The 23,043-nt window shown below is 39.7% G+C and overlaps 2 protein-coding genes, 1 long non-coding RNA gene and 1 pseudogene across 3 annotated transcripts; all 4 read right to left on the reverse strand.

Moving 5' to 3' along the window:
• Window positions 1-572: 572 nt before the first annotated feature.
• On the reverse strand, window positions 573-3,415 carry LOC147499766 (B3 domain-containing transcription factor VRN1-like). The gene is made up of 4 exons (XM_086561543.1): window positions 3,128-3,415; window positions 1,329-1,671; window positions 1,108-1,250; window positions 573-993 (listed from the first exon to the last, which is right to left on the reverse strand). Exons 1-4 carry the CDS (start codon window positions 3,242-3,244, stop codon window positions 760-762), a joined length of 837 nt encoding a protein of 278 aa, XP_086417669.1. The 5' UTR covers window positions 3,245-3,415; the 3' UTR covers window positions 573-759.
• Window positions 3,416-5,006: 1,591 nt separating this feature from the next.
• On the reverse strand, window positions 5,007-5,979 carry LOC147499767 (mitogen-activated protein kinase kinase kinase 5 pseudogene; annotated as a pseudogene).
• Window positions 5,980-12,914: 6,935 nt separating this feature from the next.
• Window positions 12,915-14,285, reverse strand: LOC147499768 (uncharacterized). The gene is made up of 2 exons (XR_015196039.1): window positions 13,701-14,285; window positions 12,915-13,580 (listed from the first exon to the last, which is right to left on the reverse strand). It is a non-coding gene; the product is annotated as an uncharacterized LOC147499768 (long non-coding RNA).
• Window positions 14,286-20,730: 6,445 nt separating this feature from the next.
• Window positions 20,731-22,380, reverse strand: LOC147499769 (B3 domain-containing transcription factor VRN1-like). The gene is made up of 3 exons (XM_086561544.1): window positions 22,064-22,380; window positions 21,789-21,961; window positions 20,731-21,477 (listed from the first exon to the last, which is right to left on the reverse strand). The coding sequence occupies exons 1-3, from the start codon at window positions 22,368-22,370 to the stop codon at window positions 21,241-21,243; spliced, it is 717 nt and encodes a 238-aa protein (XP_086417670.1). The 5' UTR covers window positions 22,371-22,380; the 3' UTR covers window positions 20,731-21,240.
• Between the last annotated feature and the right edge of the window lie 663 nt (window positions 22,381-23,043).

A 23,043-nucleotide genomic window follows, 5' to 3' on the forward strand; every position in this document is an offset into this window, starting at 1 on the left:
TTACAAGTTTCATGTATATATCTGCAAAATAAAAAAAAGTCATGCCATTTTTATTTTTATTTTTTTTTTTTCCTAGAGCAACGAGTTTTGGAGAAAAATGATAAGTAATATGGATGAATTATTCATGTTTCCAGCTTTCTTTTTCTTTCCACAGCTTTTGCATAACAAACAGGATTATTCCTTTCCTCGGTTTTACTTTTCTTTCCACAGTTTACCAAACTATTTCCATTCCATTCCTTTCTACAGTGGACCACTTTCTTTATTTCCTTTTCTTTTTATTAGTAAAATTTTAACAAACACACCCATGATTCCTAAATCAAGAGTCTCGATCATAACTAGGATTTTTCCGACTCTGTTGTCGACATAGGCTCAAAAGGACTGGGAATTATGCCAGGAAATTCATTCTTGTATCAACTACATTCCTGTCCAGCTGCCCTTCCTGACATGTGTACCATGCATTCCTAATGCTCAATACTTTCTTAAAACTCAAGACCCTCCTTGACCAATCCTCCATGACTACAAACTTTTTAAATCTACCTAGAAGTAAACAAGTCTCAGCTTCTTGCTATCACTTTTCAAACTGCAATCACATTTTTGACTTGTCTGAATTTAATGACATAGATTCTCATATTAGGATTGAAGAAATAAACAATAAAAGTAGCCTGACACGCTCGGTCTTAAAACTTAATATTACAAAAGGAATAGTCTTCTCCACATCTTACTGCTTGTGTAGCAAAATTTACCTTTCTCCAACTATTGTTAAAATACTTTAACTTTCAGCTCAAATTCCTTCCTGTTAACCAGCTCAAAGATGCAAATGTCACCGAGTTTAATCTTACATCCCGATAGAAAGGCACTAACTCCTTTACTGAGTCTCATACCATTTTTATTCAAATTGTAGCCAACAGCCCATTCTTTACCGTCAGAAGCTTGAATTTTGAAATTCTCCGACCGCCTTGGTAGGTACTTCTTAGAGAATGATTTTGGTATAGGCTGTGCAAAGAAGAAGAAACACATTCTTATACAAAGAAAGAAAAGGTATATACAAAAACACTGAAAACAAGGGAAAGTATGAGAGTCTGAAATAATATTCAACAGCTCGCTCACCACATATTTAGAATTCACATATGATGGTGTCATTTTAACTCTGAAGAAAGGATGGTTGGACTTAAAAGAACGGACTGCCTGAAACTTTAATTGAGCGCGTATGAATTTCCTTGTGTTCAAGTATTTCATTGAATGACCTCCATCTACATATAAGCAATCAAAATATGATATTCAGAATCTATGGCATGGGAATGACTAGTCGGTTAGTTTGAAAGACTTACTAGAAGAGTGGTGACGAACTGCCACGCACTTGCCATCTTCACCTTTTCTCAGCACTTGACTGGACTCTCCAGCATTGTTGGAGTCATTGAAGTAGTGAATCTCATTACAGCTCATATCAAATATAACAACGTAAAACTGAGATTCACCATCATAGTTAAAAACCAAAAAATGCCCAACATCAATATAATGTCGCTCCATGAATTCCTGCAACCCTTTTCCCAACCAAACATTACCATCCACTTTTCTCAGTTTAACCCGCGAAACTGCACCACTAGGAACCTTTAAGTTTACAACATTTGGCAGTCGCTTCCCATGGTTACTAATGAACCTTTTCGGGATCTCCTGCAAGGTGCACAGACATCAAGTAATAAGCGGGCATTTCTAAGATTAATTTGTTTGACATCATTGCTCAGATTTGATCGTAAATGACAAGGTATGCCAACTGCAAGAAACGGTTCTGTTTTGACTTTTGAGTGTAACGTTACATTGCCGGTTAAGTGGTCATAGTTGCAACAGAAAAACTAAGAGTTTCTATTGGCAGATGACTGAGAAAAGAAATTAGCATATGTCTGGTTTGCAGACATGGGGTAGTTTTGGTTTCTCAATGCCTACAAACAAAATGCAGATTTGTTGCTTCCATTTTCTTGTGCATCAAACAATTAAGACATGATCTATTATGTCTAGCTAGCTATGGTTTTTGGGAGTTGATCATGCAGATCAGTTTGGATTTGATTGGGGACATTTTGCCATATATTTTTATGTCATATAGGTTAATTGGTACTATTCTCTTAAAATTCTCTCAGGGAATCATATATATGATCAGCCTAGTTCATAGTATTATTAAGTTAAACTTCCGCATCCAACTCAATACTATTTTGGCAACGAGTGGAGTAGCCCCGAATTATTCATTTTCATTCAGGGCTTTAGATACCCGACATGGGATTAAAAATCTCAACAGACACTATTGGGCATTAATGAAACAGTATTGCTATTAGGCCTTTATTCAAAGTAGGTCATTACAAATCCTCCTCATTGGCAGCAAAAGGATGCGCAATATGGTTTTCGAGTTTTGGATCACCATCTCAGTTCTATTCAAACCTCCCAATACCATATAGTAGTGTACATATGCAACAACAATGAATATTGATTTCGGTGCGTGGGAGTTTTATAAATTTAAAATCCATTTTTGACGTGATAGAAATACTCCAGTGAGAAAATATTCATAGAATTTCATCCTCCGCCTCATTTCCAAAGTAAAAATACTGGCGAAACAAAGAAGATGCAACAGAAGAATCAGAACGTTTCCATAACTTATCCAATACATTAACCATACATATATCTAACAATTTCACCTAACCAACTCCTAATGGATTTTTTTCCCTACATATCTTAAACAGGCAGATAATCCAAAATTTTGCTACAGTTAATCACATCATGTTTACATTATCACCAAGAAAGGCAAAAAGATTGATTTTTTATCTCGAGAACAATTACGTAACTTAACCACAAACAATCCAATTCGATCACTTTAAGCACAAGCATTACAATGTCTCTAGCTAATTTCCTACAAAATGAGCTAACATGAGTCCTTTCCTAGTCCCATCTAGTTCATTTTATATAATAAACTTCACATTCTCATATCTTGAATTCAGTAACCAAACAAACAGAGGACTTTGAAATTATAGAAACATCCCAGACAAAAAACAAGATACTATAAAGTAATTAATGTTCCATGCACAGAGAAAGAAAATAGGTTGAAACTACTGATGCTGAAGAAAAGAGGAGGTGAAATTCTTACAAGTTGTCCGCCTTGAATGATGGAAGAGCTTATAATCTTAAAGAAAGATGGCCCCTTCTCCTCTGAACCACCCGGCTTAGTAATATGTTCTTGGTGTTTCTTTGAACCATGCTGCATTTTGGATGGGTAAAGAAGTTGCAGGATGTTATAAGTTTTTTAACTTCAGAAGACGAACAAATTAAGAGCAAACAACAACAATAAGGCCACAAGCCCCAACAACAAATCCCAAATGGTTTTGTGGTTTTTTGAGTTTTGACCATAGGACAAAAACAAAGGCTTATCACCAGCATTTGGCGTGTGTGTTGTCAAGCTGATGAAAACAGTACTGCACTACTGCAGAAGGGCAATAACTCTAGCACTTAATTGTTAACTTGAATGTAAAGCACAAAGACAAGGACTACTCCCAAGTCCCATCCAACAATCCCAGTAATCAACTGGAATGTTAAGCTTCAAACCATGCATTAACTTTCGTTTCTCAGGTTTCCTACTAGGCTACAACACTATATACAGTAATACAGGGAAAAATAGTCGAGTCTCAAATAGTTTGGACATAGTTGAATTGCTTATTGTTCACAGAAGTACAACTCAAGTGCACAATATGGCTGAGGCCCTTTAGCTTTCAAGTGAAGATTAGAGTTGAAGGTCACGTTGCTGTAACCTTTCGTTAATGTTTTATGAGAAAAAAAGCACTTCAAATTAAATGAATTCTTCGAAATCAATTACTAGATGACATCTTTTTTTTTTTTTCGATAAAATTACTAGATGACATCTAGCTTGTTGAGTTGATGTCATTTCCTTTCATCATTTTCAGTGTTCCACCTTTTAGCAGGTGGTCTTAAACATAATTTGTCATTTCGATCTCAAACATCCCAGAGAGTTATTTATGCGCTAAACTAAAAACAAACATGCATGATCATTGATCGAGCGAAAAACTACCTTCAATAATGTTACGACCTAAAATCTCTAGCTCTCTTTTCCCTCCTCTTCTCTCCTTCCTCTCCTTTCTCTTTTATACGACCTTCTCTCCTGCTCCCCTTTGGGCCAGGTACATTAAGCTATCATTCTACAGACATGTGGGCCTAGTGCCAAGAAGCCATACTTCATTTCACCATTTCCCCATCAGCAAATTCTATCACAAATGCCATACATATTATCCTCACAATTGAGCCTATTAAGAATTTAAGACTGTCGCCAACAATTTTAAAGAAACACCCACTATCACTGTGGTATATAAAAGATAGTCTAAAAAGTCAGTTGGACCGAAGACATAACTGACACTTCTATATCGGTATAAATGTAAAACCAAACTTTAATTGCACTTGAATTTGGTGTTGGAGATTATCTATTTATGTTGGTATGTAGGTAATCTACAAAACGTACTGTAATGGATTATGAACTTCAGCTAAGAGATGCTCAATGTTACAGATGAGTTGGTCCAAATTCCTAAGTCTAAAATATTTGTAGCACAAGGTCTTACATACTTCACTGATTGTTCTTGCCGATATGTAAGGTCCAGGACCCAGATTTTGCATAGCATCCCTGAAAAACTAATCAAATGACTTGAAATAGGGATCAGTTCCTGAGAAATTTCAGTTTTCTAACCAAATATTAGTTTTGAACAATTTATATCACGTCTTCATAAACAAGTCAAGAAGAGTATCTTGGGGCATGTTTTCGCCAACATATATCGTTTCCTATACTGTCAACAGCTGGGTCTATGGATACATCATTACTTGGATATTCTGAAATACGGAAGGAATGATCATAGGGGTTGATCGGAAATAATTCTTTTTCACTGTATGCGCAGGCTCTTATTGAGTTTAAAATAGCCAAAGTTGAGGAAATTTCCAGTTAGCATGTGTGCGTATATAGCTAAATGTTAATGAACAGAGTAAATGCTAACTGTTTTGTTGTCAAAAATCTCCTTTTTGAAATAAAAGTAAGAACTAATCACAGCCTTCACCTGTTCATATAGATTAAATACTGGGAAATAGAATGCATCTGGGAACTATAATAGAGCTTGCAGGACAGCCCTTTAGAGTTTAGATTCCACTCTGAGTAAAGAATGATAATATAGCTCATGTGCTTACCCCTTCAAACTCACTCCATGGTGGTTTCCCATTCACAATCTCAATAATAGTACAACCCAAACTCCAAATGTCAACCGCAAAAGCAAAATCACCATTTGTATCTTTCTGATTCACAGCATGTATGAGCTCTGGAGCCATCCAGTATGGACTTCCCTTCATTGAAAGCTCAGCTGCTTGTCCAGAAAGGTGTTTTGCCATTCCAAAGTCCGCAAGCTTAACAACCCCAGATGCATCAACAAGCAAATTTGCTCCTTTGATATCCCTGTGGATTGTCTTTGTGCTATGCAAGTATGCCAAACCACTGAGAATATGGCGTGTGAAATTTCGAACTACAGATTCTGTAATAGCGCCACAATGGTCACGCACATATTTATTTATTGATCCAGGATGAACATACTCCAAATATATGCAGAAGCGATCACCTACCTGCTTAAGATAAAGCAGTAGTTACTAAAACTCAGCTCAAAAATTATGTCGTCATGCTCCTTGGATTCTGCAGTAAAGTGATTCAGTGAGGCCAGTAGGCCACTGAAGAGTAGCGAGACAACTTCCCAGACCCGACTGTAACAGTTTCCTCATCTAGTATTGATTCAAGGGAACACGTGGACCTTGTTGTGGCATGCAAGGAATCACGTCTAGACTTTGCCTTCGCTCTTTTACACCAGCTATGAAGTGATTATCTAACACTTTCAGCAATCAAGGTTTTCTTACATCTGGATCCCAAGTCACCAAGAAGTCAAGAACAGGAGTTACATTGATCATTTTAAACATTGAACGTCGCTTTTCTGACAATACACACCATACCTTCACTTCAATTAAAACTAAGTATTACTAAACACCAAGACAAAACATAGGATATAAGAAAGAGTAAAATGTTAACCATCCGCGAGAACATTACATACGGTAAAGAGAATGTGACTGAAGCTGAACTAACGAAGGCTACAGTTCTTGCCAATGCTCATGAATTTATAAGGTATGAGCTTCAAGTTTATATTTGCAAAAATGCTCTCTCTTCATGGATGAACATTTTTCACTTTTATTGTTGCAGCTCCATGAAGGATGGGTATGAAACCTACTGCAGAGAAAGAGGACTCCAATTATCAGGAGGTCAAAAGCAGAGGATAGCACTTGCTCGTGCAATACTAAAGAATCCAGCAATCCTGCTATTGGATGAGGCGACAAGTGCACTCGACAGCGTATCAGAAAACCTTGTTCAGGATGATGATTGGCAGAACACGCGTAGTTGTAGCTCACCGACTGTCTACAAAACGAGAACAAATTCCATCTTTATGAACGTCAGTCACCATTTTCCTCATAATCCAATCTTTCCTTTTGACCAAGTACTTGAGTATTTGTTATATTCGTGTGCCCCCAAGTTGATTCCGTCTGGTTTAGTAAAACATGTCCGGGATCAACTAACAAAATATAACTATTGGCCGGATTCGAATATTATCTTGCCCCCAAATACTGCTAGTCCTCATGGATGCGTAACTCTTTCCTTGCTTAGGTTGCCCACTAGTGTAAAATAGGACAACCATTCGTGCCATTTTCATTTTTCGGACTGGTTCAAACTTCAAACTCCGCCATTCAGGACTTGTGCCCTTTTCATTGTTTGGGTTTGGACTGGCCCAAACGCTGAGTCCAGGACTTGTGCCTTTTTTAACTGGCCCAAACGCCGTGTCCAGGACTGCGTCTTTTATTTCAAACCAATTGTGTCTATTATTGTCTTCCCATGTCTTGATTCGGACAAGCGTACATGCCTAGTCCGGGAACAACTAATATATGCTCTCAAGTTTTTTATTTAAACTGGCATACCATGTCGCGTTCAGGGACCTTCGCCCAATGCCTTTGATTTGAACTGGCATACCATACCAAGTCCGGGGACAACTATTATCTGTCCCCAAGTCTTTGATTCGGATTGGCATATCATGCTGCATTCAGGGACCTCCGCCCCCAATGTCTTTGATTCGAACTGGCATACCATGCCACGTCCAGGGACCATTATTATCTACCCCCAAGTCTTTGATTTGGACTAGCCCAAACGCTGCATCCAAGACTTACCACATTTTAATGTTTCAGAGGGCCCAAACGCCGTGTCCAGGACTTGCAACCTTTTCTTGTTTTGAAGGGCCCAAATGCTGTGTCCAGGACTTGCGACCTTTCATGTTTTGGAGGGCCCAAATGTCGCGTCCATGATTTGTAACCTTTTCATGTTTTTGAGGGCCCAAACGCTGTGCCTAGGATTTGCGAACCTTTTCATGTTTGCCAGGAATGGAAATACCAAAAAATAACATATATAGTCCAACATATCATTAACGTGCACATTTTTTTTGGTAACTGCAGTTTATTTATCTTATGTCTCTATATGTACATACAGCAGTTTTGTCATTAAACAATAAAGCAGTATTACAAAAAATAGGTGCTATATTGCACCATAACGAGGTATCTCCAAGTGAAAGCCCGGTGAGACTCTACGTGAGTTGTTTGCCGAATGGGAATGGGGTTTAACCACCAATTATGATTAGTCACTGAATCCGACCCAAATTTTGCAAACTTGTCACCACAAAATTGCTCTCTATAGCTCCAAATAAGTTGAAAACTTGTGTTTGCTTTGCTAGTAGCTCCTTTGATGTCTGTGATAATTGATTGAATCTCCCAAGGGATTTGGTGAGAAACCCTCACAATGCAGTTATACAGATATTGTGAGTCAGTCTCAAATATCACATTTGCCATGTTTAGCTTATGAGCTAAATATAAACTGGTTCTCAAGGCAATCGTTTCAGCTAATAGAGTTGATCCTCTAGAGATTGGTGTGGCGAACCCTAGTATGAAGGCACCATCAGTATTCCGTAATACACCTCCTGCTCCAGAGGGGCCTGGATTACCAAAAGACGATCCATCCACATTGAATTTTAGGTACAGCGGAGGTGGTGATTGCCAAGAAATAGCAATAGTTGATACTGCCGGTACGGTGCATCTGTGGTGGCAATTGAATGCACTCTAATAAGCTCAGTTGTAAACTTCCTTGCTTTTTGGATCATATCAGAAGGGTTGGGTGGTCCTGCCGTTGGTTGGAAACGATATTTGTTTCTCTCTAGCCAGATGAACCACATAATTGAAGTGAAAAGCGTTTGCAGATACTCCGCCTCATTGTTATGGTTTACATATTGGTATATATGTAACAACCAAGACTTAAAGTGGAGTCTTTGAGCTGAATTAATGGCTTGAGATAGATTGGCGCCATACCACACTACCCGAGTAAATGGACAGTCGGCAAATAAATGGAAAAGTGACTCATCTTGTTGAGCACAAAGATAGCAGATAGGATCAACCAGGAAATTTTTAGAGGCCAAAAAATCAGCAGTTGGAATAGCCGCTTGGGTACCTTGCCAAATGAAGAAACGAAGCTTATACGGTACCTTCATGGACCATAATCTCTAATAAAAAGGAGCATAATGAACATCATCATTTTGAATCGACTTCATGACAATGGTATATGCGCTCTTGACAATGTAAACTCCATGCTTATCCAGTGCCCAGAAACGGGTATCTTCTTGTGGTTGGAATCTTAGTGGGAGAGAGAGGATCCTGCGAGCATAATTTTCAGGCCAGTTACTAACAACAAGCTCATGTTTCCAACAACGTTGAACTGGGTCAATAAAATCAGCAACTTGATCAAGATTACATCCCGGTGGTTGAGGTAAAAGAGTTAGTGGGATTGGGGTATCAGGGACCCATGAATCAACCCATGCTCATACTTTCATTCCATCCCCAATCTGCCAGCGAATGCCGTGAGCCAACAAATGCCTCAATTTATATATGGACTTCCACACAATAGATGCACTTTTAGGACAACGATCTCTGAGAAAATATTTATTTGGAAAATATTTGGCTTGCATGTATGTGGCCCACATAGAGCTTGGTTGTAGGAGAGACCAAGCTTGTTTTCCTAACAGTGCAACATTTTGAACTTCGAGATCCTTAATACCCAAACCACCTTGGGAGACCGGCCTGCATGCCAAATACCATGAGAAATAATGCATTTTGCGGTGATTCCTATCATGACCAGAAGAAACACTTTCTGTACCTATCCAATTCTTCTATAATATACACTGGAAGACGTATACACGACATCACATGAGTTGGTAAAGCTGTTAGAACCGAATTGATTAATGTCAGTCTCCCACCCTTCGATAGCAGTGATGATTTCCATCCAGCAAGTCGAGATTGGAATCTTTGGACTAAAGGAGCAAAGTGATCCATAGACACTCTGCCCAGAATGGATGGCACTCCAAGATAATTCGGGAACTTTGTGGTACAAGGTACATGATGCAGACCATGTAACTGAAGTATAAGATCTCGTGGCATAGCTTTGTGATGTATTAGTTGAGATTTTGATCTATTAATCTTTTGGCCAGATATGTTACAGTATGACTAAATGGCTGTATCAATCTCATGAGACTCTTGAAGATCAGCTTTTGCAAAAATTAAGAGATCATCTGCATACATTAAATGGCTTAATGGCTCACAATTTGCTGATTTTTGAGTCCTCTCACCTTTTTTATAGTCAGCAGCTGATGTAACTTCAACGATAACACTTCCGCACAAAGGATAAAAATATAGGGCGATAAAGGATCACCCTGGCGGATGCCACAAGTGGGTGTGAAAAAATCCGAAGGTGTACCATTAATCAGGATCGCACAAGAAGGAGTGGTAATACAGAACATCATCCGTTGTACCCATTGGTCATGAAAGCCAAACCTTACTAACACTTCTTTGATGAAATTCCATTCCAGTCGATCATAGGCTTTTTGCATGTCAAATTTTAGAGCATAGTAGTGATGCTTTCTATTTGACTTGGCTCTAATATGATGAAAAACCTCATGGGCAAGAAGAACATTGTCATGTATTAATCTTCCCGGTAGAAAGGCACTTTGATTTGGGCTAATCAGAGTTTGCAATATAGGTCGCATTTTGTTCACCATTATTTTTTAGATGACCTTGTAGGTGACATTTGTAAGACTGATTGGACGAAAATGTCCTACTTCAGTTGGGTTGCCAACCTTCGGGATCAATATAATATATGTCTGATTAATCTCCTTTGTAAATGATCCGTATAGAAAGAATTTTTTCACCATAGAAATTAACTTGGGGCCTGCTTCTTTCCAGAATTTTTTATAAAAAATAGATTGGAACCCATCTGGACTGGGTGATTTGAAGGAGCCAATATTTTTCACTGCATCCCATATTTCGCCCTTAGTCACTGGGGCTAGGAGGCTTGCATTGTCAGTAGCAGTGACCTTAGGAGGAATTAAATGTAGAATATCATCCTCCATTGTCGGTTTCAAAGTAGTCAACAAATTTTGGAAATAAAATACCATGTGCTCTCTGATAGCATCTTGAGATTGTAACAATGTTCCCTCAGAATTGAAGAGTCTACTAATATATGTTCTATGCCTCCTTCTCGACGACAGTTGCATGAAAATACTTGGTATTCATCTCATTATAGAGTAAGTTATCTACTCTGGCTTTTTGAGCCCAGTGGACATGAATTCTCTTTGATAATACCTTATATCTTGTGAGTAAGATGTCCTCTTGTTGAAGAATATATTCAGCCATCTGAGTATTATTTACAGCCAAATGTTGTTGCTCTTGTAACTTCTAAATTTGTATTATGAGTTGTGCCATTTGATGATGGATGTTACCAAAGTGCTTGGAGTTCCATGACTATAGATTTTTCCTACATGTATCCAAAGTTCTGCACAGTGTATAAGAAGGGGAGCCATGAAAATTTGACTACAATGCTCCCTTTACAACATCTTTGCAAGTGGGATCTGAAAGCCACATGATTTCAAATCTAAAAGGTTTTCGAAATTTTCGAGGTTGTGGAGCACAATCTAACAATAGTACTTTATGATCCGAATCCAGTGTACGTAGGGAAGTGATTAACATGGGCATTTGGAAACAAACTTCGCCATTGAGAATTACACAGACCTCGATCAAGTCGTTTGAGTACTCTTTTGCTTCCTTTTTGGTTGTTACACCAAGTGAAAGATTTTGTACTAATGTCCTCTGTAGTCTAGATCCATCAGAGCACATTGGTGAATCATGTCATTGAAATGTTTTGTATGAGAAAATGGAACTGGAGGTCCTCCTCGCTTTTCCTCTTGGATGGATACATCATTGAAATCACCAATGCATAGCCAAGGTACTGATTTTGCAGGAAATGCCACTAACTTCTGCGGGGTTGGGAATGTGGGCTACCATATATACAAGACAAATACCAAAAGTTGTCATTCATATCATTAACAACAGCATGTATGATCCAACTATCAAACCATACAATTTGTACATCAAGTTCATGTTGCCATAAACACCATAATCCCCCAGACAACCCTTGCGCAAACCTATTACAAAAGACTTATAGGAACTAGCAAAAGGAAGTAAAATACGAGACGACTTATTTACATCAGCTTTAGTTTCACATAGAAAGATTATACTTGGCCTCTCCACTCTGATATGATCTTTTAAGCACCGAATTGTTGAGTCAAGACCTACTCCTCGACAATTCCAAGCTAATATTCTCATTGATCAATTGGGGGCTATTTACGGCCAGCGCCCCTTGCCTTCTTATACATATTACGTGCTCTAGTTTTCGAACCCCTTGAAGAACCAGCAGCAGATTTCTGAGACTTTTGTTTAAACTGGATTGGTGTCTTCCTGTACTCCTCACAGCCATGAAGTCTTCCACATTTTCAGCATCTTGTTTCTTATTCAGCTTGCCACGGTAATTCTCAGTGGATATTCCCTTTCCAATTTCCAAATGTTTGTGAATCTGACAATCTTGTGTACTCTGATTTTCTGCCTGTGCAAGAAAAGGAACTTGAAAAGGACCTATTTCTTCCACAGTCTCAGGAGGTGGAATCAGAAAATCTATAGATGAGAATTGCTCTCTGTTGTCATCCATGATTAAGTCCAAATAGGAGTTTGAGTATTGACCAGTATTCTGAAGAATTTGTTGTGGAAAGAGGTCCAACAGAGCTGATTCCAGTGGTGAGTGCAGTGGTGTTGATACATTTGCTTCATACTCAGTGAGTGCATAATTGAGATGAGCATCACTAGGATCAGGTGAGGAGAGGTCCACAATTGTAGGTTATCTGAAGTTCTCATGTCTATATACCTGTTGGACATGTGGTAGTGCAAAAAAGTGTGTTTCAACCATGGGCATGGAGTAATGTTTGTATGTGCACTACTTAATTCAGCATTAGTCCATTGCATGTTAGTTTGGTGACCTGATCCACTAAACTGTTCTGGATGGACAACAAACTCATCATCATCAACATTGAAACGGTCAGCCTTCCTATGTACCGATCGAGGTATAACTCGACTACGAGGATTGTATAACTCAACATTATCCTCAGTCTTGCTAGATGATGCTAAAGTCGGCATTGCTGCCGCTCCAACTTCGCAGTTTGCGATGATATGTCCCAGAAAACCACACCTGAAGCAAAACATTGGGAGGTATTCATAAGCAAACTGTATCCACTGGGTTTGATTGCCTTTGAAGGGGACTGGCATAAGAAAACCAGGTGGTATAGGATCCCTTGCGTCTAACACAGCCTTGATGTGCACAAAAACAGGTTCATTACCTTGTTGTTTATACAATTCAATCAACTTGATCTGAGTTGGAGTTAATAGACCAGAATCAAAAATATTATCCATCACAATATGGGAATCCATAAATATAGATGGATAGTTCAGCAAGCTAATCCACACATGAAATTTTAAAAAAGCTTCGTCGCCAGACTCATTGAATTCCTTCCAGGAGACGATCTGGAAAATATGATTTGACACTATCCAAGGTTGCTCCTTGAGAATAGATTCCATATGATCATGGGAGGATAACCATATTTGATATAAATCTGGCTTGATTGTCTCCATATGCAGAATTGCATTTGCATTCCATAACATTTCTAGTGCTGTTTTGATAGTCTTATAATTCAGTTTTCCATCAAGAATTCGCCCCACCAAGGCTAACCTTGTTTTTCATGCGATCATTGAAAGTGACTGTTGAAATTGCCTGGATAGGTAACCTCATTTTACTAGCAAAAGCTATTGAGAGATTGTTGATCTGATCAGAATTTGAATTGGTAATTTGGGATTTGCCTTTAACACCAGAAACCATCTTCAAGATATAGGAAATATAAAATCGGAAAGAGGAAAGACAACTGTAGAGATGACTCTGAAGAAGCCACATTGATGAGAATATATAGTGTTCAGTTCCTCCATAATCTTCCGCATGTATCACCTTAATCATTTCAACAAATGTTGCTGTTAACACTGCCCAATTACCATTCTGATTCCTGCAGATGTATCACCACAAAACCCTCCAGTTTAAAATCCAAACTTGGTACAACCTTACACAATCAGACTCAATAAAAAACAAAGTAAAAAGACAAAACCAACGATTAGCGAGATCTTACTCCAGTCTTAAAATGCTAGAAAAAGTTAGTGCTTGTAATCATGATCAAAGAAACACCAATCAGAAACCCATCTGATCACGCATTGAGAGATGTAGAAAGCGTGATGAACCTCTGAGAGCGGAGTGAACGAGGTTGGAAAGTATCGTACCAAGTTAGAAGTTAGAACGATTCAACGCGTGCACATTCAACAGAAAATAGGACTCAAACAATTCAAACTATAGTACATACTGATATTTGATATTTGATATTTGAAATTCCACGAGCTATAAACCAGAAATTGGCTTGTTAAGGAACTAAGATCTATAAGTAAAATCCAAAGTATAATGCTGATCAAGAGAAAAGTATCACCTATTAAAGACAAATCTACCCATGAGTAGAAAGGTTCATGGTAACAAAAAAAAATTCAATATCGAAATTTACTGATGCATAGTATATGCATCATCAATCTATTATGAGCCCCTCTAATCAGAGACATCAAATCAGTATGCAACATCCATATACTTTAAGAAGAATTGTCGACAAAATCATTGGGAGTTCTAAAAATTCTTAATTGCTAATTCTTAATCAGATGATTTGTTAAGGGTAAGTCTTTGATTATATGCAAATTAAAAAGTTCCCAAAGTGTCTAGACTTAACCATTTTGTTTGTCCATATAACATATAAATAATTAAAAGGTAAATCCGATCGCGTTCCCCTTGAGGCCAACATATTTGGTTATTACAGGGATGCCCTGTTATCCTTTGACTTTCCCCTTGATTTAGCAGGAGAAACATATAAAGCTGCAACATATTTTAATATTACTAGAAACATCTATACTAAGCAAAATGTAGTGCCAAACTAATGTAGTATGTGCCAAACTAATATAGTGACCGGAGCCGTGACTAGAAAATTCTAACATTTTTAAGACTAATAAATAGACCTTGAGCACACTTGTAATTCGAAGAGATATTAGACTGATACTTGAAAATCCTAAACAAGGCAAATTGTCCTACTCCACACTATCCACACCCAAAAAGTAATAAATGTGACTGTGTAGCCAAGCAACTTTACCATGATCGGTAAAGGTGCTGCATACATATATGACAATATCTTGGAAAAATGTAGCATAGTAATAAAAAGAGCTTCCAAACCTGACCGTCGAGTGCGAAGATAGATACTGCTGCGATAAATGAAAATAGCAAGTACCGCAGATATGAATCAGTTGTCGAACTATGATTTCTGCCTCCATGGTTATAAGGATGACAAAGTACTCAGCTGTGGCAATAGAGCACCCACTGCGGCCGCCTTACCTTAACCTCTTTTATTTCGGATCGATCCACGCGCTAACATTTCAAACTCGGCGCCATAGCTTTTTGTTGCATTTCAAGAGTGTTTCTCTCCTTGAAGCAATTTAACAAACACCGTTGGGGATTATACCAATATCAATCGATTCCCCACTACGATAACTTGTATATGAACACAATTCAACTCCGCACAAAATCTAAATATCAACTACAACCTATACTAACATGCCCAACTCGCTAAACAACTATTAACAAATGATAATAATGTAAAAAGCAAGAAAAGCAAACCACAACACAAAGATTTACCGTGGTTCGCCAATGATGCCTACTTCCACAAGAGCCGTTCTTTATAAAGTGGGAAGGAAGATTACAATCTCTCCTTTTAGGTCTCTCACCTTACTAGATCACTCTTATCTCTTTACGTGGGTTGTATCTCTCAGAAAGGTTATCTCTCAATCTTGATAGCTTTAAGATTGGGTTTCTCTTTTGTTTTTAGTCCGATTCCAATCCTTCCGACTTGGTTAGGTTAGGTTTTCCCAAACCTTGATTTTGGTTTTTATCTCCAAAACCAAATTTCGCGTTATCGTAGCGGCCCCACGAAATTAGACTGGGCGGCGCTGGCGCTTTCCTTTGAGCGCTGGTCGCGCCAACATATTGAGTCCGAAGCCGGTCGCGCCTCTTGGTCTCGAGTCCGAGCGCTGGTGCTTTCTTCGAAGCCGCGGCCCGACGAATCCGCTTCTAATTTGCTCCATTTCTCTCAGCTCTCTTTCCTCATGTGAGGGATAACTCAACAATCTCCCCCCTCGAGCGGTGGGGGGATACCTCCATGCAATTGCCAAATCAACAGAAGAGTTTGCTACCATTCCGCGATAAAGACAAATATCAAACTTACCTTTCGGTAAGACTTTGGTCATCATATCCCACCCGCTTCTTGTCGGTATGGATCTTCTCGATACACAAATGCTTGTCTTCGAAAGTACTTCTCTAATCCAATGATAACGACGCGTGTATGTGCTTGATCTAGAATGAAAACTTCGGATTCTTGCTCAAGTGGATGGCGCCTCGACTATCACAGAACTACAAACTGTTTTACGCTTTAGCCCTAGTTCGTCGGGAACCTCTTTATCCATAGCATCTCTTTGCAACACTCGCTGGCTGCAATATACTCACTTCAGAAGTGGAGAGGGCAACACACTTTTGCAACTTAGATTGCCAAGAAACCGCCCCCGCAAAAGTAACCGATAACCTGAGGTGGACTTCATAGAGTCAACATCACCTGCCATGTCTGCATCAGTGTAGCCTTCAAGTAAGGGCTTACTTCCACCAAAGCACAAACATGATTTGGAAGTGCCTTTGAGATATCTCAATATCCACTTAACACCTTCCCAATGCTCCTGACCCGGATTTGACAGAAATCTGCTTACAACACCAACGGCGAAAGCAATATCCAGTCTAGTACACACCATGGCATACATCAAACTGCCCACTGCGGATGCATAAGGAATCTTTTCTATCTGACTCTGCTCATGCTCGCCCTTAGGACACATCTCTTTGGTCATGCGAACCGCCACCAAGCGCATAACTAACCGGCTTTCGCTTTTGATCCATGTTGAATCTCTTCAACACCTTTCACCGATGTAGCTTTCTTGAAAAGCCACAACTTCCCACTCTTTTCACACGAAAGTGATCCGTGATCCCAAGTATCTCCGCTTTGCTTGACCCAAATCCTTCATCTCAAAGGACTTACTCAAGTCTTTCTTTAGTTTGATATCTTGTTGATGTTTGGGCCAACTATCAACATATCATCCACATACAATAATAAGACTATGAAATCCCCATCCGAAATCTCTCGAACAAACGCGACAATGATCGAAGCCGGACTTCTTGTATCCTTGCTTTCGCCATAAAGGAGTCAAACTTTATGTACCAATCGTCTCGGTGCTTGCTTCAACCCATACAAGCTCTTTATCGCCTTGCATACTAGGTGTGCTCCTTGCCTTTGACCTCAAACCCTCCGGGTCGGTCCATGTAGACATCTTCTTCAAGGTCTCCATGAAGAAAAGTCGCCTTAACATCTAGCCGCTTCAACCTCTAAGTTCATACTTGCGGCCATACCCAATACCACCCTGATAGAAGTCATCTTCACTATAGGAGAGAAAAATCTCATCAAAGTCAATCCCTTTCCTTTGGACCGAATCCTTTCACAACAAGGCGAAGCTTTGTGCCTCAGGTGAGGATTGTTCTCCTCATGCTTGACTTTGTATATCCACTTATTCTTGAGAACTTTTTCCCCGTGAATTTTCAACTAACTCATAAGTGTGATTTTTATGCAAAGAATCCATCTCGTCATGCATGGCCTTCAACCACTTTTCTTTGTCTGTACCTTCAAGTGCCTCTTGATATAGTACATAGGTTCTCCACCATCCGATAGTAGCACGTACGTATGTGGTGGATACCTGGTTGAAGCTAGTCTCCCTCTGTTAGACCTCCTTGCCCCATCTGCTGGCGCCTCAAGAGGTTGCACTTCTGCTTGCTCTGGTGGTGGTTCATGCATCTCATTTGCATCTTCTATACCAATAGGTTCTATCCCATCATGAGCAATAGGATTCTCATCATGAGCTTCAAACTCATGGTTCTCTGCATTCTCAATGCCTTCTCGCGACGCTCCACACGGTAGAACTTTTGGTTCAATCAACAAGATCATTGGAAAAGCCGAAGCTTCACCCTCCCTCAAAAGTCTGCTATGGTTTGGTCTTCTAAGAACACAACATCTCGACTTCGGATTACCTTCTTGTTAATCAGGATCATAGAGTTTGTAACCAAACTTTTCATCTCCATAACCCAGAAAAATGCACTGGCTTTGTTTGTCATCAAGCTTGGATCTCTCATCCTTCTAATATGCACAAATGCCCCGCACCCAAATACCCTCAAGTATCCATAATCAACATCTCTCGCTCGACCATACTCTCTCTCGATAATCACTATTCGGAGGCTTTGCCGATGACAGGTTGATCACATGCCGCGGATGCGCATTGCTTCTACCCAGTAGCTTCTAGGTAGCTTAGAGTGAGATAGCATGCATCTCATCCTCTCTACAATGGTACGGTTCATTCTCTCTGCTATTCCATTATGTTGCGGTGTCTTGGGAACGGTCTGCTCATGACGAATCCCATGACTCTGGCAATACTCTTCAAATGGCCTAATGTACTCACCCCCCATTATCCGAAAGCTAATACACTTCAACAACTTCCCAGCTCTCTTTCCACCATGCTGTGGAATTTCTCAAACACGCCAAGTACTTCATCCTTGGTCTTCAGACTATATGCCCATATCTTTCTTGACGCATTATCAATGAATGTCAAGAAGTACGAAGCTCCCTGGTGGGACTTTACTCTCATAGGACCACATAAGTCTGTGTGCACTAGTTCAAGGACAGTGTCCTTTCTGTGAGACGGGAATCTTTGGAAAGACACCCTGTGTTGCTTTCCTACCAAACAGTGAGTACATGTATCTAAATGTGTACCTTTAATGTCCGCACGGCTTTTGCTTAGCAATAACTTCCATCCCTTTTATGCCCATGTGACCGCCTCTTTGTGCCACGCGGTTCGGATGAAGAAGCTCTTCTTCACAGATTCGCGTTAACGCTTTACACAAACTAGCCTCTGTTTTGTAAAGAGAGCAAGTTTTCTTTCCTCCGGCCGCTACAATGGAACCTCTCGCTTTCGGTTTTCATACCCCGTTTACCAAACGAGTTTACAAAGCCATCGTCATCTAATTTCCCCAAAATTAAATTAGGCTTAGCCGTATGTCGGGGACATGTCTTACATCCTTGAGTGTCAAGGTGTAGCCGACATTGGTTTCTACATGAACATCTCCAATGCCTATAATCTTTGAGGGCGCCATCGCTACCCATCCCCACTTCACCATATTCACCACAAACCGTAGTAGTGAAGAATCCCCGCGGCGGTGTGACATGATAGGATGCTCCCCAGATCTATCACCCACTCAGATCCCGACATGAGGTACTAAAGACAAAGACACACCACACCGACACAATTCCCACTGGGTCGCCGACTAGTCGCGGTAGTATCTCTACCGTGTTTCCTGCCTCTCGCACCATGTCTTCATGTACACGCTTATTCTTCTCATCCCTCTTCGTTCTTCCGCACTCATATCCGTTGGCCTTTGGTGGCACAATAGTAACATTGCCTCTCCGCCTTGGAGTTCTAGCTTCACCCCTAGATTTACTTCTCACATCACCTCTAGAACGAGATGGTTTTCGTTTCACCTCTCCCCGTTTCTCGTGAAAAAGGATCTCGAGTGAGAGGAGTTGCTTCTTGCACTCCTTCTAGTCTCCTCATTCAACAAAGACGTGGTAGCCATCTCCATGGTAACAATTCCATCCTTGGTCGCTCCATGTAGATAAACCGCTAATGTCTCCCAACTTTCGGGTAGAGCCTAATAGAAACAAAGCCTCAACTTCGCCTCCCAAATTGATCTTCATCAAATGCATCCGATTGATGATATTCTCAGACTTCATTAAGATGCTCGGACATTGAAGAACCTTCTTGGTACTTCGTTAATGCGCAAACTTCTTAACGACTAGCACTTTGTTTCCACCCCGACTTCCTCTCATACAGTCTTCGAAGTTTCTTCCACGGTGAAGGGTTGTAGTCTCTTAGGACACATGGTGAAAGACACCGTCGCCGTCAATCCACCGTCCGAATGTATCCAATCGCTTTTCTCAAGCTTTTTCCACTAAGCCTCATCGCCTTTTTTCGGTTTTACTCTCTCATTCTCAATGGGAAGTGCCAAGTCCTTGCAAGATAGCAAGTCTTCCATCTTGGCTTTCGGATGGTGTAGTTCTTCCTATTCGGACTCATCATGCGAGTGTTCACCTGAATGGTCCATCTCTACAAGTTATTTAACCTCAAATCTTCTCTCGTGAATTTTGTCAAAACACCTTCGACCAAGATTCGATAACATCCTAGGCTATTCTAACCAAGGCTCGATACCACTTGTTGGGGATTATACCAATATCAATCGATTCCCCACTACAGATAACTTGTATATGAACACAATTCAACTCCTGACAAAATCTAAATATCAACTACAACCTATACTAACATGCCCAACTCGCTAAAACAACTATTAACAACGGATAATAATGTAAAGCAAGTAAAAAGAAACCACAACACATTTACCGTGGTTCGCCAATGATGCCTACTTCCACAAGAGCCAGTTCTTTATAAAGTGGGAAGGAAGATTACAATCTCTCCTTTTCAGTCTCTCACCTTACTAGATCACTCTTATCTCTTTATAGGGTTGTATCTCTGTAAAGGTTATCTCTCAATCTTGATAGCTTTCAAGATTGGGTTTCTCTCTTTGTTTTTAGTCTGGATTCCAATCCTTTTGACTTGGTTAGGTTAGGTTAGGTTTTCCCAAACCTTGATTTTGGTTTTTATCTCCAAAAACCAAATTTCAAGCGATTCTTGTATGCGAGGCCACGAAATTAGACACGGCGCTGGTCGCACCCTTTTGAGCGGTCGCCTTCAACGTATCGAGTTCGAAGCGCTGGTCGCGCCCCTTTGAGCTGGTCGCCCAACGTCTTCGGAGTTTGAGCTGGTGCGCCCGCCTCGCCTGGCGCCGCTCGATCTAATCCGGGCCGATTTGCTCCCGTTTCTCTCAAATTTGTTTCTCTCCTCATGTGAGGGATAACTCCAACAAACACCTCCATATATTTGGATTGTATCTTGCACCTGTAATCCTTTAGAACGAACAAACTCCCTCCATCCCATTTTCAAGCTATAGCTTCCATTTGAATCTAAACAATGATACATCATATTCCATGAGTTGTTCATAGGATCTATGAAACGTATTATTGGTTGGTACGTGCGGTCATTTGCTATGTAGTGCAGGAGGAGAGAGGGAGAACGAGAGAGCAATTAACAGCTATGTAGTAGTAACTCAGAGCACTGGATCGAGAAACGCTTTGTCCCAAAACCAGAAAGCAATCAACCACAGAGAATAAATTTGCAACCATTCTTGCAAAACAAACAAGAAAAACTGTAACAAGATACTGAGAACACCATGTAAGAGGCCTTAACAAATAATATCCAACTGAGTCTTTAGAGCAACAGATTCTACCTGCACTGAAAAGGAAATATAGACAATAACATAAGCCTAACACAAAGTTGATCGAAGAGGGAACCTCTGCCCACAAGTTAGGCAGGCGTTATTTACAATATAATAAGGAATTACAATATGTTAAGCTTCAGCACAGCATCCTCCTTGTTTATAAGCTCAAAGGCACAGATGTCTCCAAGTTTAACACCACTTTCCCTTATAAATTTAGCTAACCCTCTACACATTCTCATGTGAGTGTTATTCAGATTGCATCCAACTTGCCATTTCCTTCTCTCACTTGAAGCCTGAATAGTTAAACTGTCTAACCCCTCTGGCAAGTACTTCTTGGAGAATTTTTTGGGTATTGGCTGCAAAACGAAAAAGGAAAATAAAACGCCATTTAGTCATTTACACCTTGTACGTGTTCACCAACTCTATTACATTGTGGTTTGACATGGTATTCAAACTTCGGCTTGTTAGAGGTCACGTTTAAGTTATTGCCAACTGATTTCAGCTTTGGCACCTTGTTAAGTTACCATTTACTCTAAGCAAGTAATAAACAAATTTTCCTCAGCTCCTTCATGATTTTGTATGCTATATTAAGGCACATAGTTTACAAGATTTAATGAAGGTGTGTTACAAAGTCTTAAAGGAAACAACTATAAACCAAGGTGCTCACCATGTAGATACCATTCACATAGGAAGGCTGCACGTAAATTATGAAGTAAGGATAGCTTGATTTGAATGAACCAGCTATTTGACTACATCCATCTTTCGCTTGAGTTTTGAGTAGTTTCTTCATCATCAAAGCTTCTTTACGTGAATATTTTTTTGGAATTGAATCATCTTCACCTGCATTTAACAAACACAGTAATGGTAATTATTGGTCGGATATCCAGAGCATCATGTGAAAAGTAAAAAACAACTAGATTGGAGTTTGATATATATGCTTACTAGAAGGATAGCCACTAATTTCCTTGCGCTTTCTAGATTCTCCAGCATTGTAGAGAATCTCATTACCACTCATATCAAATATCAGAACACAAAATTGAGATTTTCCATCATACTTAAAAATGAGAAAGTGCCCAGCACAAATAGAATGATGCTCTATAAATTCCTGCCAGCCACTCCTGATCCAAACATCACCATCAACATTTTTAAGTTCAACATGCCAAACTGCATCACTGGGATCTTTTAGGGCAACAACATCAGGCAGATACTTGCCATACTTGCAGACAAACTTTTTTGGGATCCTCTGCATGGTGCATGTATAAAAGTTAGTTTTCGATGAATAGAATAATCCATAACATAAATCCTCGAACTTACTCAGACATCAAGTTATAAGCGGGCATTTCTAAGATTAATTTGTTTGACATCATCGCTCAGATTTGATCGTAAATGACAAGGTATGCCAACTGCAATAAACGGTTCTGTTTTGAGTGTAACGTTACATTGCATGCATGCTGGTTAAGTGGTCATAGTTGCAACAGAAAAACGAAGAGTTTCTATTGGGGCAGCTGACTGAGAAAAGAAATTAGAATATGTCTGGTTTGCAGACATGGGGTAGTTTTGGTTTCTCAATGCCTACAAACAATATGCAGATTTGTTGCTTCCATTTTCTTGTGCATCCTATAATTAAGACATGGTCTATTATGTCTAGCTAGCTATGGTTTTTGGGAGTTGATCATGCAGATCAGTTTGGATTTGATTGGGTACTTTTTGTCATATAGGTTGGTAGTATTCTCTTAAAATTCTCTCAAGGAATCATATGATCAGCCTAGTTCATAGTATTAAGTTAAACTTCGGCATCCAACTCCATACTATTTTGGCAATGAGTGGAGGAGCCCCGAATTTATTCATTTTCATTCAGGGCTTTAGATACCCAACGTGGGATTAAAAATCTCAACAGATACTATCGGGCATTAATGAAACAT

Source organism: Coptis chinensis, chromosome 5 (genome assembly GCF_015680905.1).
Source record: "Coptis chinensis isolate HL-2020 chromosome 5, ASM1568090v1, whole genome shotgun sequence".
Taxonomy (NCBI): domain Eukaryota; kingdom Viridiplantae; phylum Streptophyta; class Magnoliopsida; order Ranunculales; family Ranunculaceae; genus Coptis; species Coptis chinensis.

What these genes read in the sequence shown, in the direction of transcription:
- LOC147499766 (XM_086561543.1), bottom strand. Translation starts at nt 3,244, where the DNA reads ATGCAGCATGGTTCAAAGAAACACCAAGAACATATTACTAAGCCGGGT. An exon ending in TCATTCAAGGCGGACAACTT is followed by an intron (nt 1,672 to 3,127) that starts GTAAGAATTTCA and finishes TGCACCTTGCAG; the next exon opens with GAGATCCCGAAAAGGTTCAT. An exon ending in AGTTCGTCACCACTCTTCTA is followed by an intron (nt 1,251 to 1,328) that starts GTAAGTCTTTCA and finishes GCTTATATGTAG; the next exon opens with ATGGAGGTCATTCAATGAAA.
- LOC147499769 (XM_086561544.1), bottom strand. Translation starts at nt 22,370, where the DNA reads ATGCAGAGGATCCCAAAAAAGTTTGTCTGCAAGTATGGCAAGTATCTG. An exon ending in AATTAGTGGCTATCCTTCTA is followed by an intron (nt 21,962 to 22,063) that starts GTAAGCATATAT and finishes TGTTAAATGCAG; the next exon opens with GTGAAGATGATTCAATTCCA. An exon ending in ATGTGAATGGTATCTACATG is followed by an intron (nt 21,478 to 21,788) that starts GTGAGCACCTTG and finishes TTCGTTTTGCAG; the next exon opens with CCAATACCCAAAAAATTCTC.